The sequence below is a fragment of the Macadamia integrifolia genome, chromosome 7 (genome assembly GCF_013358625.1).
Source record: "Macadamia integrifolia cultivar HAES 741 chromosome 7, SCU_Mint_v3, whole genome shotgun sequence".
Taxonomy (NCBI): Eukaryota; Viridiplantae; Streptophyta; class Magnoliopsida; order Proteales; family Proteaceae; genus Macadamia; species Macadamia integrifolia.
Genome location: NC_056563.1, coordinates 27,199,454 through 27,217,771, shown reverse-complemented (window position 1 = coordinate 27,217,771; position 18,318 = coordinate 27,199,454). Strand labels below are relative to the sequence as shown.

General features: G+C 37.7%; 2 protein-coding genes across 2 annotated transcripts in view; both read left to right on the top strand.

Moving 5' to 3' along the window:
* LOC122084864 (protein MID1-COMPLEMENTING ACTIVITY 1-like) overlaps positions 1-10,416 on the top strand; it is a 14,925-nt gene extending 4,509 nt beyond the window's left edge. Inside the window, exons 2-7 of the mRNA XM_042653285.1 lie at positions 638-1,050; positions 2,437-2,546; positions 4,860-4,931; positions 9,186-9,292; positions 9,882-9,975; positions 10,099-10,416. Of these exons, the coding sequence (XP_042509219.1) occupies positions 638-1,050; positions 2,437-2,546; positions 4,860-4,931; positions 9,186-9,292; positions 9,882-9,975; positions 10,099-10,151 (849 nt within the window). The 3' untranslated portion in view covers positions 10,152-10,416. The remainder of the gene's footprint in view (positions 1-637; positions 1,051-2,436; positions 2,547-4,859; positions 4,932-9,185; positions 9,293-9,881; positions 9,976-10,098) is intronic.
* Positions 10,417-12,785: 2,369 nt separating this feature from the next.
* Positions 12,786-16,847, top strand: LOC122083152 (glycerate dehydrogenase). Its single transcript, XM_042650864.1, has 13 exons — positions 12,786-13,248; positions 13,365-13,448; positions 13,567-13,707; positions 13,952-14,073; positions 14,197-14,278; positions 14,575-14,647; positions 14,717-14,808; positions 15,015-15,089; positions 15,204-15,311; positions 15,409-15,486; positions 16,195-16,239; positions 16,361-16,475; positions 16,562-16,847. Exons 1-13 carry the CDS (start codon positions 12,988-12,990, stop codon positions 16,582-16,584), a joined length of 1,299 nt encoding a protein of 432 aa, XP_042506798.1. The 5' UTR covers positions 12,786-12,987; the 3' UTR covers positions 16,585-16,847.
* Positions 16,848-18,318: the final 1,471 nt, after the last annotated feature.

Sequence of the window (18,318 nt, the reverse complement as noted above, 5' to 3'; positions counted from 1 at the left end):
AAAAAAAAAAAAAGAGAGGAAAAAAAGATAGTGAACTCTGACAAGGATCATATGTCAAAAGGGAAGGAGTGATGGTGCAGCCTTGAATTCATCTCCTCACCATTGCTTTTGATTGTATCCATGTGAACTCATCACCATAATGTCAAATCTATTTAAAATCAATATTTTCCTTCAACCCATCAATCTTTTTGCATGGATCCTCGCACTCGTCCTTGCTTGGACTCTCCATGTAGCCGACCCCATTAAGTTGGGATAAGGTTTTGGATGTTGTATTGTCCTCCAACCATTGGATAACAAAGACTAGGGAGGTTACATTGAAAACCTGGGAGCAAAATACTGATGGATGAATTGGTGATTGGAAGATTAAGCACTTTCCGTTTTTAACGTGCAATTGCTTTCCCCATCACAAAAGAAGAATCAGTTATCTTTGTGTGTGTGTGTGTGTGTGTGTGTGTGTTAGATAAGTACTTGCCACTTTATTTCTCTGGTAGCTGCCTAACTAGGGCAATTCCATTATTCTCCATAAATGTAGCAAGCCAAACTTAGAGGATTTATCTACTTTATATTCAGTTTTGGTTAGTTCCACAATTGTATATGTTTCTCATTTATGATGATCAATTCTCCATCTAATTGGCAGGAAAGATTGGAAGATATTGAAAGGGACCAACGTGAGTACACCCTGGATGAAGAGGACAGAAAGGTGCAGGATGTTCTGACACGGGATCCCTCAAAAGATGAAACCATGGTGCTGAAGAAGACTCTCTCTTGTTCGTATCCAAACTTGCCTTTTAATAAAGCTCTCCAGAAAGAGAATGAGAAACTCCAGCTAGAATTACAACGATCACAAGCTCACCTGGATGTTGGACAATGTGAAGTAATTGAACGTTTGATTGCAGTCACAGAAAATGCGGCAAGTTCTCTGCCGGAGAAAGATTCACCCTTCACAAGTTCCAAGAAAGTGGAGCCAAATTATTTAGGTGGCAATGGCGAGAAAGGACATTCATTTGAAGGAAGTTATTACAGTGGAAATGATACTCGAACAATCTCAAGGTTTGTTTTCATGCAGTTTGTGAGAATCATGCTTGTGAAAGTTGACAATCGTAGATGAGAATTTGAGTTCTTGGAAACAAATGAGAGTCATCTTGCATGACATTTTTCTGCCTTTATGATGGATTATAAAAGCTAAACACTTTCTGATTCAACTGTTAGATTTGATTCATCATAATAAGATGCTGCATTTCTGATACAATTATACTTCTTAGTTTTCTTCTGTACAGGATTTAATCAGCATTATTGAAGCTCTAACTTATAAGTTACAATGTCTGAGAACCTTGTGCCAGTGTCAAACAAACGCCAGCTTCTGATGTTGGTCTTTGAAAGACCCGAAAGTCTGCTTAGGTTCTGCGGATAAGATGCTGAGGACTTTATCTGTTTCTCCAAACTTGTCCTGATTGCATTCTGACCACATGCATTTATGAAGGTCTTGGTCTCGGGAAATGGATTGCCTATGCAGTCATAGTTCTGCACTTAGGTGGTTATTATCCTTCCTGTCTAACCAAGAAACCAACCAGGGTACTCGTCTATACATGTCCTGGGTCTTTGAATTGCTGATTTGGGTCCTTGCTCTCAATGGGTGCAGCTGTATCTTCTTGTATGTGTGCATCATCAACCGTTTTAAACGATTTAACCAAGTAAACCATGGGAGAGATTATAAAATGTGAAACCAAATAATAATGAGCATATCTATAGAGTATAGTGTACCTTTTTTTCTTTCTTTTTTTGCCATATTGCATATGATGTGTATATTATAGTGTTAACCACAAAGTAATTGCTACCCAAAAAAAAAAAAAAAAAAACTACTAAGTAATTCAGAATCTATTAAATAGAAATGTTTGACAGTCATTGTCAGACATGTAGTATGAATGTCTAATGGATGTCAATAACATTCTTTTGGTTTTCCTGACTCCTTATTTTACGGGTTTACCCAAAGTGCGATCATGTGGGCCGTGGGGGACATTCAGATAGGACAGACAGTCCATGTGTCTGATCCTGTACATCAAAGTTTAGGCCAGTTCATGTTGGTTTAGCTCCTGGGTGATTGCATGTGCGGTAGTCCAGCTCCCAAGTGACCAGAAAGGTCCGGTTGCCTTGGGCTGTACTTGGATCTTTGGTAACTATGGTCATGATAAATTTATTATCCTTTTATGGATCTCTTGTCTCATCTTCTTCCTGTTATTACTTTGACTCATCACTTATAAGCTTGGCAAAATCTTACATTTCCTCTTTGTCCTGGTAATTTGTGTTGTGTCATATTCTTTTTCTTTTTCTTTTTTTTCCTTTCAATTTGGGTCCCTAATTTAGTTGACTTATTTCATTGCTATAGTAAGATCTATGTTTTGTATGTGGCTGGTTACAGAAAATAATAATTTTGTGCAGAAACTCCTCTTCAGTTTCATCAGGAAATGATCTGCTGTCCAATAGAGGATCTCATTGGCATGAAGAATGGCATTCAGATTTACTGGGCTGTTGTTCAGAACCATATTTGTGTACATCCTCTTTTACCCCCTAATACCTAGTTTACCTATTTTAGTGTTATTTATAAATGTAAAGTGCAAATATTCTTTTTCTTGACTACTAGCGAAGACCTTATACCATATTGTGTCTCCCACACACACACACACACACACAGAGCACAGAGACTAATGAGATTTCCATATTTGAGATAATTGAATCTTCTAAAAACAAAAAACACATGAAAACGTCCGTTGCATGTTTTGGGAGCAGTTTTGCTTTATGAGGTGTTGGCTTTGTAAGGGCAGGATCTCTGGTTGTTGATGTACTTTAGTTGTGGTATTGTCTCCTCTTAGAGGCATGTTATATCATTATCCTTTTTCAATCAAGTAAGGCGAGGGGGAAAAAAAGAAATGTAGTTTGAGCACTTGGAGAAATAATCCTTAGAATCAAGTCTCTCTTGTATTGTTGATACATATTTGAAGCTTTGTGGATGTGCAAGTGTAATCCATTATTTCTCCCATATGTTAGCACTTCAATTACCTAGTTTTGTCATTTATGATATGCACCTTTATTTTCTTTCTTTAATTGTGCTAGCAATAGACTTAAGCCCTACTATTCCGACTGTCTATTGTTATATGCTTATACATCCTGGAGAGGATTTTGTTCTATCACAGGCTCGGAAGATGATTGCTGTTGTCTAATGTTTTGGAGTTGCAAACTGCGTGCCACCGTTATCATAATAGATTTGATTTTCATGTGAGATGAAAGCACCTATGCATGTTTGCCTCATCTTTATTCACCTGATGTGCAATATTGCTTCTTTCTTTTCTTTTTTTTTTCTTCAAAAAATAACTATATCTTATGTACAATATTATTTAACGTTTTAACATTTCAATTCCTCATTTCCTTCTCATCTTTGTCAAACCGGAAATACGATTTTTTTAAACAGCTTTCCCCTTCCACATTGTGTCTCTGGTGGCAGTTATCCAATTTTCTAGGAAACTCAAAACACCTTGAAAGGTCATGGATTGGAGACATGAAACAAATAATATTTATTATGTGGAACAGAATGGAAGCTACTGTCTAGGTACATGTTTAAACTACAGAATCAAATACCAACCCCTGTCGGGCAGCTTTTGTGCAAGATATGTACAGCTATATCCATATTCATGTCTAGTGATATCTAAATGCATTGGTTGCATGGGGCATATGTTGGGGAAGGTGGTCCTAATTCATATGGTATATGTATCTGTCCAAATACATTCTTTTGCTTCCCAATTGTGTTTCCTAAATAATCAGATATCAATCCTAGGAATTAGCTCACATGGATGTGCACTTAGTAGTGTAGGGGGGGGGGGAAATAACATGATTTAGTGTTGGATTGATGAAATCACCCACTGGATTAGTGATGATGTTTGAGTGTAGACATTCTACCAAGACTCTAATATTTTCTGATAATTCGTGTCCCATGCTCAGTGGAGATTATAACTCATAACATGCAAGGATAACTACTTTTGAGGAAAAATTGACCTGAAGACTGATCATGGATCTTTTCCCAGAAGCCATAATGAGTGACTCCATATATCCTGGCCAAGGTACCTCTGAGACCAAATTTAGTCAATCATAAGTAAGGCTTTGTGTTGACCTACACTCCAGATAGAAGGTGTAGTTAAGTCTGACTTCTCCTCGAGGTACCTTTTGCTCTCCTTCCCGTCCCACCATTGTGTGTGTGTGTGTTGTGTGTTAAGAGAACTTAGGAGGGAAGTTTCGTCCACACTTATTCACATCATGTGTTAAGAAAAACTAAGGAGGGAATTTTCATCCACACCGATATACATGAAGTTCTTATCACACTGCTGGTATGTGTATTTCGGAACAGAAACAAACTACAAATGGGTTTCCAGTGTTTTACCATGGAATATGTTAACCCCCCACCCCCAAAAAAAAAAAAAAAAACTGTTTATGGTAGTAGGGATTAGGGAATATGTTAGCTGTTGCATGGAGTTATCATATGACCAATGCTTAAGAGAACTTCATGTTTGGCTTGCTGAATCAATGGCACTCTTGAGTTGTCATATACTTTTACGATATGCATGAAGACATGCTTGGCCATGATTTTCCTGTGAAGTGGCATGTTACATTCTGCTTCTGACCTTTTCTGAGTCAAAGAGCGCATTTGCGTCATGGGCCAGACACTTAGCTTACTGATGAAAATTTTGATTCTGTGATTCCTGCTACTCAATTTTTTTTTTGTTCTCGTGTTGGATTACATGTACCTGCTATTGAGTTTACTGTCTGCAGTCGTTTTTGCATGAGGAAGTTTATGTCTTGGAATTATTTTGTAGGTCTGAAGACATGCTTCTACCCTTGTGGTACATTTTCTAAGATTGCTACAGTGGCCACAAACAGGCACATGTGTGAGTAAATTAGATGATTTCTGGTCATTTATCTCTTTATTTTCCATTGATTATCGTTCTGCAATAATGTGTAATGTGATTTTGTGATTGATGAGATGTATAAGGCAGCTCTTGCTTTTGATACTACCTTCCTAGATAAAGTCTAGTTATTTCCAGAAATTGTTTGTTATGAAGTCTTTGTTATGGTTAATAAATAGATAACTTGAAATGCTGATGCATAAGCATATACTGTTACAATCCCATATCAGTCATATGGGGAGCTGATCACACACGGGTTACGAAAGGGATTTAATGTGGGTTGATATGATCTTGGGTTCCTTCTCCTAATAAGCCAGTTTGTGGGGTTGAGATCTCCCAAGGTTTGTATCAGTGGTATCAAAGCAGCTGATCCTCAGTCCCAACCCTTGCGCATAAGGGGCGACTTGGTGCCAAAGTAAAAAGCCACTAGGAAAGGGCTACCTGCCTCCAGGCAAAGACCTTGGTGTAGAGTGGAGCCACTTAGAAAGGGCTACCTAATCTAGAGTGGGCCAGCGTGGATGTTGGTTTGAAAGTGTGGTCGTATGTTACGAGATATTAGTCATATGGGAGGCTGATCTCACATCAGTTACGAAAGGGATTTGATGAGTTGATGTGATATTGAGTTCCCTCACCTTATAAGTCGGTCCGTGGGGTTGTCCCTAAACTGAAGAATATCACTTCTAAGCTTGGTCTTTCAACGCAAACGTGTTGAACCTAAGCTTAACAGCATCATCAGAAAGCTGTTGGACTTTAATTAGAACACATACCTCTTCAAATTCCCTAAGGAATAGGTATGCATCCTCAAAGGGCAGCCCATGGAAGTGGGGCAACATAGTGATGTACTGAGATTTGAGCTCAAAATTATTGCCCTGGGCTTGTGGTAGAACTATGCAAGAAGGTTGGGTTGCTCTAGTAGGGTAGAACCTATCTTTCAGAGATTTAGGTGCAGGGTTTAGCTGTTGGTCTCCCATATTGAAAGGTTTTAAAGAGAGCAAACGTATAGGGTCATTACTTGTTGGATCTCTTTTTTCTAACCGATTCTTAGTATTACGTACCCACCTAACACTCATGCAACAGAAAACTACCCACAACTAGAGTAATATAAGCACAAAAGAATGGAAAGAAAAACTTTTTTTTTTTTTTTGGCTTTTTGGGAGCTTACCGGCAGGGATCCGTGGTTGCTCAAGTCAATTCCTGAGGTACTACTACAGGGCAAAACCTGTCTTTATTGTACTGTGAGGCTTGGCGACCTCCACCGATACAACTATTATTGCAAGTTGTTCTTCTCAGGAATTCAATAAAAGAAAAACAAAAACAAAATAAAGCAAACAAAGCACTCCGATTTACCAAAGAAAAGCGAAAAATAACATGGAACTGTCTCCCTGGCAACGGTGCCAAAAACTTGTTTAAAGTTTAAAAGTAACCGTAAGCGTACGGGTCAGTGTAGCTAATGGGTCAAACACAAGGAGAGCAGCTACTTTATTTTAGGTTTCTTCTAGTAATGCGAAAGTGCACAGATTAATTATGGTGATCTATTTCTAACTACCGGCCTAACACAAATGCATATAAAAGCGTTCTAACCAACACATAGGGAAATTGGAATTGAACTTGCAATAAAAATTGAACGACCTAACCATTCACGTCTAGCCCTAACCATTCGTCATTTAGAAATTTAAATACTCCAACCAAGCAATTAAAAAGCAAATAACTGAAATAAAAAATGCTGAAAAATAAATAGATAAAATAAAAAGGGGAAACAGTTAGAGAAAGGCACACAAGTAGGTATCTCTACTTAGCCCGAGTGATGCACCATAAACAATATGAGCTTCCCTACTTGACTAGAGAGTACTCTTACAAGGGCTTCTCTACTTGGCTTAGGGAGAAGGGATGCAATATAAATAATCAAAGTAAAAAGATGGTTCTATAGCTAGAGAGGGGCAAAGCCAACGCATAATCTATTCAAGGACCTTGGGGGAAAGGGATAGCATCAAAGTAAAAACTGAAATTTAAATCATATTTTAAGAATGAAAGGGTAGTAAGAAGAGGGAATAAGAGGGAGGTGAGAAGACTACTGTAGAAGCCTACTTACTTGAACTTGAATACTTGAACTTGAAAACTTGATTGAGGTTTGAAATACTACCAGTTAAAAATCAGATCAGGAATAAACCAAATCTAAAATTGCTAGTACTAGAGAAAACAAATTTGAAAGAGAAACTTGAACTTGAAAGGAGATGTTCCTTAGCTTGTTCTTGTCACCTAGAACTAAGCCTAGAACTAGAAATTAAAATTATTACACCTTTGAATAACTTGAATAACATGAACCATAAAAATTAAAAAAACATTGCATTCGTTAAATAAAAATCAATTACAAAAGTGTTTAAAGTAAGAAAAACTAAGAAGATGTAGAACTAGAACTAGAACTAGAACTAGAACTAGAAGGAGAGCACAACTAAAAATTAGAGAAAAAGAGAGCAAGAGAGGGACTAAAAAAATAACCCTAAGAAGAGAAGTGCCTCCTCCCCTTGTGTTGATTCTATTATATAGAGAATGGGGGAGGGAAGCTAACAATTTTAGCTTCTAAAAAAAATGATTTTTTTTTTATCTTGTTGATGAGGTGGAGAGAGAAGAGAGAAAACGTGTGGAGAGAGAATCTTGCACGATTTTTCTTGCCTCACGATTTTTCTTGCTTTTTTTTCCCTATTTTTTCTCATTTCTTTCTATTTTTCTCTCTCTTCTTGAGCAAGAAAAGAGGTTCGAACTTGAGACCTCCTAATAAGGAAGGGATTTTGCACACCACAACTCACCAACTATGCTAGGTAGTTGTTACCAAAAACGAATCTTCAATCTCTTAAGGGTGTGGTCCATCGATCCTTGTTGGCATTTGGAATATTTCTTGTACCCCTGGGACAACTGCAAACGGGTTGGTTCTGCATCTCGGTTCAATTCTGATCCATTGTTCTTTTTTTGGCCTGAAAAGAATAATCACTTGTATGGTTGACCAAATGAATGTGTGCTTTTAATTGAACAAGTCTATTTTGCTCAGAATTTCGTCCTCTTCGCAACCATGAAAAGAAACAGAACCTCTTTATGTGTAAAATTGGAGATATAGCGTTCGATAGTCCTTAAGGCCTTGAAAATATAAAACCTGCAAAAAGATAGTAAAACCCAAGGTAGCTCCATTCTAAATATGTAAAATGCATGTTTTACTACCCTAGATTTCACACATAAATGTGCTCATCAGGTTGAGTTCTCTCGATGTTCGTATCATATACACCGTGCTGAGCCAAATGTCTCGTGCTCATCTCCAGCTGTTCTGGAATATTATGTTTTACCTTCACTTTAGAAATATGTAAATGAATGATATATCAAAGGGTTTTGGCACATGCCTTCATTCTATCCGAAGTGCCCATATCAAATAATGATATGACACGGGTACGGGCATTACAAGTGCATTGGTTGTCCAAATCTGGACAATTTGTTTTCCTATTTTTTGGGATTGGGTATCTAGTAATTACTTGGTGTGCATTAAAGTCCATCCCTTCTAACTCAACAAATATAGAGTTCAAGTATGCTATCACGTTTGAGATTGATGCTGTTACTTTATAAGTACGTACTTTTTGTTGCTAGATGCTTCATTTTTGGGTACAAACACTGAGTGGATCTAAGTTATAAATTCGATTGCTTACCTGGAAACTGCATATAGTATTTGCAGAATGATGTATATATTTGCCTATACCCAGTTGGTGGATCCAGAGTAGCCAAGAGTCCCCATCCTAATATTCAACTGTCAGACAGATCAGACTCTCAATAAGATTGCCATCCCTGACAAAGAGTTTAAGGATCAATATAATTTGATGGTTCAATCTCTATCAATTTCTATCCGGATTGTTTTGGATTGAATGATCAAAACAAAGAATGGCTGATCTAGGGCACTGGGGGAGAAAATACTATCAACAATTGTCTGCTGATCTAATTATGATGATAATGTCGCGGACTGATTTGGTCATTTTGACTATTGAAAATGTGAGTTATGGTGTTCTTTCTGTCTTTTGAATTCCTGATTACAAGTTCTCTCATCTATAAATGACTGCAATATCTTTTATCAATCCTAACTTCAACATTAATAACAACATGGTGTTTAATGCTATCTTTGTTAGTGGTAATATTTGGAGGAAAAGATTTTAGATATCAATTGACATTTAAGACTGAGAAATGCCTGGTTCTGTTGATAATCAGCCTCAGCGGAAGCCTGTAATGAGCTCATGGCATATTCATTGATACTGGCATGCTGTTGCTATACTTGCTGCATCCGAAGAAAGCTTCGTAAGACGCTCAACATCACGGTAACTCCATTCTTATACTTCCTGCCACACACACACAACCAACCAAAGCAAAAAAAACAAAGCAGCTAATATCTATGAGCATGATGGTTCAATCAAGTGATTTTTTATTGTGGTAGTAAGTTAGATACATCAAAGGTGGAGGGTGACCTTGTGTACGGCTCTCAGCTCCGGGTAATTGTTCTCTACTGGCTTTCCATGCTGGTGCAGTTGATTGACATAGGTAGGGCATAACTCAACCTTCAGGTCAAGGGCTTTCAGTCCACCTTAACTCTACGTATGCACAGAAGAAACAACAAAAACAACAAAGTTACAATAATTATTTTTGTTAAATATACTCCACTTTCACCAGATATTTGCCACTTCCTGATTGTGCCTTTTTTTGTGTGTTGCACCTTCTGTGATTGTTTTAAACAAAAACTAGCACAGTACCATTGGATGGTCTCTATAAGTGATGTTTGGTGTATTGACGACTTGGCAGCATTATATGTACTCAGATCCTGTAAATCTAACCCTGCTTATCATGCAATTACTTCATTCAAGCATAAAAAATGTGTCTAAGTTTCACCAGATTGTACTCTTGGCTTGGCAGGGAGGGATTTGTGATGACTTCCTCTCACATTTAATGTGTTGCTGCTGTGCCTTGGTGCAAGAATGGAGAGAAGTGGAGATGCGTGGCATCTATGGTATGTGCTTCTTTCAGTTCAGTTTCTTTAGCTTCAGAGTCTTTGAAAATAGGGGGGGGGGGGAATAAGGTGAAGTAGGCCTTAATTATAGTTCATGATTTGCTGATATGAACCAACTTGCAGGTCCTGAAAAAACAGAGACAAGCCCACCTGCCTCTCAGTACATGGAATCCTGAATGGATACTAGAGGATGGAAAAGAATGATACAGTTAGAAATTTAGAATAGACAAATTCGTACGCTTATTCTAGAGGTAACGGCTGGTTACTACCTTTATACCTTGTACATTTGGGACTTTTTTTATGCATTAATTTGGCCATGTAATGTTGCTTCACACCGACACTGTTGAGTCTGTATGTGATGTATCATAGTCGAGTTTTTATATGGAAGAGGGCTGTTTCGATTGATTGCTATTCAAAACTGAGAGTTTATCCATGTCTTCATTACACGACTCCACCTTGTCCCAACTACATAGGGTTTATATTCAGAGTAGTTGTCTCTGCACTTGGTGTCAGTTTAATGGAGTTTGAAACTATCAATCTTCCTCGGCAGTTTTTTACTTCCACATCTCAACAAGAGTAATTTTTTGGGTATCAATTACCTTTGTATACAACGAAATGCTCTTAACTTGTTTGGTCAGGTTCTGATGTGTCAACTTGGTAGCTGAGGCTCCAACATCCTTGCTTTTATGAGACGTTTTGGGTGACTCTGGTGCACAGGATTCGGCTCTTCTGTGGCGCAATAGGGGTGGCAGTGCACATCCGATGGCCTGAAACACATGGGCATGTGCCTAGAGGTGCTCCATGCCGTCAGATGTGTGCTGCCATTTGTTGCGCCACAGAGGAGCCCACCCGTGCTGGACATGCATCTAATAGGGAACCAACATCAATACAGAGATAAAGAGGCGTAGTAACGAGCAGTGCTCATCGGTCATCGGTCAACTAGATGCCTGGAAAAATTCTGAAATCTCAAATCTGGAACTGCTCACTGATCGGCGAAGAATTAATCGTGATTGATACATGAATTGTAGTGAAGAAAGAGATTTCTTAGCCTCCAAGGACTTTCCGTTCTTATGTTTTTCAATAAAAAGAGTTTTATCCCAACTAAATGAGATTGGTTATATGATATCATTGCTCTTCAATTAGCTTTATTTGAAGTCATACAAGATGTAAGGATGTGAATTTGTAACCGAAACCGTTTATCGAAACCGAACTGATCCGTTTATACCGAAATCATAAAATCGTTTAGTAAATGGTGCAGTTATGGTTTTAAGTTTCAGGCCGATTAGCTAAAAGGGTCGGGTCGGTTTTAACCGTGAAACCCATTGGTTTAAAACCGAATTGAAACCGTTTAAAACCATTTAAACCGATCCGATTAATCCGTATAACAATTAAATAAAGATAGGGCAGTAATCTGTATAACAATTAACAATTAAATTAAGTGTTCATCCTGCTTTGGTATGATTTATTACAATTTAGTTCAAATTTAGGCTTTAGATCATGAACTTGTAATCTATATATGTTACTATGTTATTATGTTATCATAGATGGGGTGTTTTGGCAGAACCACCTATCATTTTAATATTTTATGCAGTAGAAGGCTGGATTTGGATGTTGTATGATATTAGTTCTAAATGTTTGAGAATGGTCATATAAAGAAAATAGCACTAGATTATCAAATTAAGACATACCATCGTTAATATAGAATCTTTTATTTGTGGTTGCCAATTATTTTTTGATAAGCTTACGATCTTCAATTTAGAGATGGTTGCAAGTTATAACAAACTGATTGTGAACCGTTTTACAAACTATATGGAATAAACCAAAATCAAAACTGTTTAAAATCATGAAATCGACACCGTTTAAAAACCGTGGAAACCGAACCCGTTTATTAAATGGTTCTCGGTTTCAGAAAGTGGAACCGTTTAGTAAATGGTGCGGTTATGGTTTTAGTCAAATAAATATGAACCGAACCGATTCACACCATTTAAACCAAGACCGAATCGATTAACACCCTTAACAAGATGTGATGTATTTCCTTATCATTTCTCTTATGATAACTTGAAGTCACTCGGCATTTGTAGCCCAGTTGTGATTCACCACAAGATGGTAATCTATTTGCAACCATCCAACGTTTGAAAAAGAAGATCAACAACCTAAGGCGAGTGTTGAGAATAATCCCACGTCAACCAACTCAGAAATCTTGAATAACTTCATGCACAAAATTGGTTCATCACTCTACTAATAATCTCTTAAGAAAAAATCTATAAGCGTAGCAACTTAAAACCTAACAGAGCAGTTTCTTGAGCTTCAATCCTCTATTGAAGATTCCAATCCACCGGTCTATGAATGATATGATGGATGCAATTAATTTTCCATTTTGTTGATTTGTTTTTCTTTTTTCTTTCTAAAAAATTGATGTATCCAGTGAACGAAGCTCTCGTATGTGTGAGATTCAAAATGCAGCGGTACTCCAAGAATATCGAGAGACTATTTCAACCATCAGATCATAACATTTGTACTTCACAGTTTGACCAAGTGAGCCCCTTACCGAACTGGTTCTCAGACACACACACACTCTCTCTCTCTTAAAAAAAAAATAATAATAATAAAAAATAAAAATAAAAATAAAAAATGAGGGCCATTAGCCGTGACTCATAGTTTTGTGATAGGGACGGACCCCGAGAGTCCCAGATCACGCAGAGGAGAAAAATATGAGGCCAGAGGTTCGCAATGTCCGTCAGTCGGTCCTTCCATTATCTATCTCCATTTTATCTTTTATTAAGCAAACGAGAGGCCCAAATGGCGCTGCTCCTCTCCTCTTCTTTTATCCTCAATCCAAAGTCCAGACAGTGCATATTTGAGAAAGAGAAGGGTATTCCGTGTCCCGCAATCTAACTTATTAGACTGTTTTGACACCATTTTCCCCTAAATCAACGTACATGGATCTCCAAGTTCAACTTTGACTTAATTTTTCAACCAAGCAATGCATTGATACTTGAAATTCCATTTTATATGATAGCCAGAAAGGTACCAAATCGTGCCTCCCGAAGGGTGCATGAAACAGGGAGCAATTTTAAAGAGAGCTCAGTGCTAGGATCTCTCTCACTCAGTTCTGCTACTCTCAACTGTGGAATTCGATTGCAAGCTTCAATGGCGAAGCCCGTTTCAATCGAGGTGTGGAACCCAAGTGGGAAATACCGAGTCATTAGCACAAAACCCATGCCGGGTACTCGTTGGATTCGTCTCTTAACTGATCAAGATTGCCGCGTTGAAGTAATTTTCTTCCAAATTCTTCTTCTTCTTCAATTCATCGATGAATTCTCCTGTTCATGTTGTTTCTGGTTTTAAATTTCAACAACTAATCTGTATTGGACTTCTTACACTTTCAGATATGCACCCAGAAGAAAACCATCTTGTCTGTGGAGGACATTATTGCCCTCATCGGAGACAAGTGCGACGGAGTAATCGGGCAGGTTAAACTTTTTATTCCTGTTATGATTAATCCGAGTCCGTTATTGATTCCATATGGGTTTTGGATTTTGGGTTTTGGGTTTCATTGTCTTTTATTTGATTTCCTTTTGAGTGTTTCAGCTGACAGAAGATTGGGGAGAGGTATTGTTCTCTGCACTGAGCAGAGCAGGAGGGAGAGCTTTCGGCAACATGGCTGTTGGATACAACAACGTGGACGTTAATGCAGCTACTAAGTATGGAGTTGCCGTTGGAAATACTCCTGTAGGTCTTCCATATGTAGTTCTAGTTCTAATTTTCTATAATTAGACATTAGCACCCAATGACTGATGTGAGCCTATCTATACCTTCCTGTGATACAAGCACCTTGACAACATCGTCACCAACTTTGCACTAGCTAGTTTCTTAATTGATCAAAGGAATTGGTCATCTTTGATTAATTCTGATTTGCAGTCCTGAATTGAAATGAAAATCTGAATTTTGAGATCATCCATGTTTTGTTTGTTAGGGGGTACTTACAGAGACGACAGCAGAGTTAGCAGCTTCACTTACTCTTGCAGCATCTAGAAGAATAGTTGAAGCAGATGAGTTCATGAGAGCTGGTTTATACGATGGATGGCTTCCTCATCTGTATGATCACAACCTCCACCTGCAGCTCCATGCCATTTCTTATTCTTTATATTCTTCTACACTAGGTTGTTGGAGAATATCGGTAGTAATCTGTGATTCAAGTCCTTGAACTTTTCTTGATAGGTTTGTGGGAAATTTACTCAAGGGACAGACTGTGGGGGTCATAGGAGCTGGTCGTATCGGATCTGCTTATGCTAGGATGATGGTAATCTCTAATTGAATCACTAATCCTAGTCCTTCAGAGTAGAAGTTGTTGCTCTAAATAAAATTTGTAGGCAACATTCAAGATCACCTTTGTTGGAGATAATATGAGAAAATCTAAATTTTTCGTCCCAAATTTCCACAATTCCTGTTCTTCTCATTAAACAGATGTGGTTTTAAAAGGCTTATTATCTTCGTCAACTTTTCCATCTATTAGTTTTATAATTTTCAGCGTGTCTATATGCTTTTCTATTGGTTGTTAAAGATGATGGCTTTAAGCATTATGCTTTTCTTTAACAGATTGAAGGGTTCAAAATGAACCTCATTTACTATGATCTGTACCAATCAACTCGGCTGGAAAAGTTTGTTACAGGTATGAAGGTTATGATTTGCTCGTCTCCTAATATATCTTTGATGGTGCTTACTAGCTTCTATTTTGCAGCTTATGGAGAATTCCTGAAATCCAATGGTGAACAACCTGTCACTTGGAAAAGAGCAGCTTCAATGGAAGAGGTGCTCCGTGAGGCCGATGTGGTGAGATATAATGTCTTATGCTTAACTGTGACATTTAAAGCATAAACAGATAGTCGAGATGTATATTACATCAACAAACAATGAACATTTACAAATCAAGATTGCTGAAGTGTTTGAACTTCAAATTGTGCTTCAAGTGCTCTTACACTAATCTAAACTCAGATAACTCGGTTTCAATATAATGTTTCTCTTGATTCTCTTTACAGATAAGTCTTCATCCAGTGTTGGACAAAACTACGTACCATCTAGTTAACAAAGAGAGGCTTGCAATAATGAAAAAGGTGAGTTCTCTAGCATATTACTTCTTCTTTTTTTTTTTTTTTTTTTAATTATTATTATTAATCAAGCTAGGAAATATGAGCAACATGAATTGAGAGAGTCAATCATCTTTACAGGAAGCAATCCTTGTGAACTGTAGTAGGGGCCCTGTGATTGATGAAGTGGCTCTGGTTGAGCATCTGAAAGAGAATCCCATGTTTAGAGTTGGTCTTGATGTCTTTGAGGTAACAGAACCCACCATGTCCATGAGTTTGTGTCTTTGTAAAGTCCACTTCCAAGTTTTACAGTTTCCCCTTCTCCTATTCATGGTTTTTTCAACAGGATGAGCCTTACATGAAACCTGGACTTGCTGACATGAAAAATGCTGTTGTAGTACCTCATATTGCTTCTGCTTCCAAGGTAAGAGCTCCTATCGATCTTTGGCAGATTAGACCACCCACACATATTCCTAGTTTCCTACAGCTGAGCCATGTAATTAATCCAATGCATCTTGAGTCTTTACTATGAACGTAGCAATAACATGCATATCTATCTTTCTTTCTGTCAATGTATATGTACGCATCATATATGTCTTGTTAAGTTTGTCTCGAATTCTTGACCCGTTTTGAAAATTGACCCGATCTGACATATTTTGGTGGCGACCCGAATGGGAAGTTTTTCTGAAATCTGTGATGGGAGCAAAGCGACCCAAGCCTGGAGCCCATCACTGATCTTGTATGGGGGTGCGGGGGTTAGGCCCCTGCAGTATGGTTTGACCCGGATTGACCGCAACCCGATGGGTCGACCCGCGACTTGGAGTATATATATAATGTATTGTTGCTTGTTGAGAAAGTAATTGTATTTTGGGGTTTTTCGAGCTAGGGTTTCAGGGCGAGTTTTCTCGCCGTTGCTTGGGTGTAATCTCTGTTCTGCATAGTGAAACATCTTCTTCTTCGCCCGAGGACGTAGCACACCACCCTGGTGTGTGAACCTCGTTAAATCTCTGTGTCGTGCGGATCTATTGTCTCTTTATTTTTTGTGTTTCTTGGTGTTTGATCTAACATATCTAAGTTCCTTATTTGGCGGCTTAATTATAAATATAATCATTTACTTTGTTGGTTCTTGTAGTGGACTCGTGAAGGGATGGCAACTCTTGCTGCTCTAAATGTTCTGGTATTTTATAAATATGGCAATTGGCACTCGACTCAAGTTTGAATATCTGATCCCAATTGGAATTTGATTAGCTTTTGCTTGGTTCCTTTTCTGAAAAAACACTCTTTATGTGTTGTTATAGGGGAAGATTAAAGGATACCCAGTTTGGTCAGATCCGAATCGAGTAGAACCATTTATGAATGAGAACTCCCCACCACCGGCTGCTTGCCCAAGCATTGTAAATGCAAAGGCCTTAGGTACAAATTAAACTTTCGAAATTCATAAATGTTGGTGATATTTTAGGTTTTATGACTTTGTCTAATCGACAGTTTTTTTCTCGTAGGTTTAACTGCTTCAAAGCTTTAAGCAAGAAACATCTTAGCTTTTCAATACCAAATAGTGATTATTGTACGATGTTGGTAGCATAGACTCCAGTTATTCTTCTGTATCTTGGATGGAGTCTTGCGATGTATATTATCTCCAAATCAGCCTTGTTTAGAAGCTTTCCTAAAAGTACATTCTGGCCTCTTTACTTGTCCAACATAAGATCACTCCAATTTTCCCATCATTTTATGATCCATCTTGTATGACAGTATGAGCAATTGTAGTGAGTCTTGACCTTCGGTCTCCGTCTTATTCACTGTAACTTTGCTTCAGCATGGCTTGACTTCACCCCACATATCTGAAATATACAGGTTTTTGGTATTAAAAAGCATGCTGTAATGTCTAGTAAAAGATGAGACAACCTATTCTTCTGGGTTATAGGAAAACTATGGTGGTTCCATATGGCTGTAATGACTTTGAACTCAAAATATTGGACCATAACTTCATTTGTCACCCTGCTGGAGATGATCCAAACATATCCATTTATAAAGGATGATGATGAAAGAAAGGTTTATGGGATGTAAGCCTAGGGTTTTGGGTTCACCTCATATGAGATATTTGGGATTCATAGGAGCTGCATGTTACATTTATCTAGCCTTTGTGAATGGGATAAGTGGATAACTATTCTATAAGCTATAGAATTATGGGTTTTGCTCAGGCAACATGATTGAGGTTTAACCAATGTCAAATTCTTCCAAGAAATTCTGTTTTTATTGAAACCAATGTGTTCTGAAAGATGTTTTATATTTGAAACCATTGGAAATGCAATCTGAAACAATTACTCCACTGTTTCAATGTGAACTGCTGGAAAAAAGCAAAGACAAACAGGCCTTGTAGTTATGTAGGAAATACTTCTATTCTTCCTTCTAGAACCTAAATTTTGAAAGATGTAATCATATAAACTAATGCCTCATTCTATAGAAGTCAGCAAACATAATTGAAACGATTTAACTTTGTACTTAAAGTTGACATATTAAGGGAGAGCCAGAGGGATTGACATGTAAGAGCGATTTATTAATATCTTAAATGCGAACCAACGGAGGGAGGAAGACGATGCATTTTGGTAGGTTTCAGTTTGAGGGGAGCTTACATAGTTATTGAGGAGAGAGAGAGAGAGAGAGAGGGGAAGTTAAGTTTTAAAGAAGGGGTTATGAAATCAGGATATCTTTTCGTTGTAGGCAAATTGCCAGAAAGAGATCCAATATCTGATCCAGATCAAAAGATCTATTCCCAAACCCAAAGACGGTAATTACTTCCATCGCTCATATCAGTATTAATATCAGTATTTGTTGATACCAATCTGGATCGGATCGAATCAGTACATATTGAAATGATACGGGTAAACGATTCAGACCAATCAGTTATCGGAAATCAGTCTCAGCCAATGTTGATACAATTCGGCTTATATGATATAGATGGTTGAAACCATGGATGCAAGGGAATTAAAGAGAAAGAAAGTGAAGTTCTTCGAATCGAAATTATTTTACTTTACTTTTAAATTAAAGGGATTTGTTTTTAAATATCATTTTATTTCGTAACAAGATGAAGAATGATTTGAGGTTAATGCATATACATGTGGGGTACTAATTACCGAAGTTCGAGTTCAAATCTCTTGGTTATTACTTTTTTTCTTTCCTCCTTCTATGGTGTATCCATTTGAAAATTTTACTTCCCTTCTCTTTAATTCCCCTTGTAATCAGTCGATATATACATAAC

Bases quoted from the DNA above. Each gene is read 5' to 3' on its own strand.
- LOC122083152 (XM_042650864.1), top strand. From the start codon at position 12,988: ATGATAGCCAGAAAGGTACCAAATCGTGCCTCCCGAAGGGTGCATGAA. The intron at 14,648-14,716 runs GTATGAAGGTTA...TCTATTTTGCAG, and splicing joins GCTGGAAAAGTTTGTTACAG to CTTATGGAGAATTCCTGAAA. The intron at 16,240-16,360 runs GTATTTTATAAA...GTGTTGTTATAG, and splicing joins TTGCTGCTCTAAATGTTCTG to GGGAAGATTAAAGGATACCC.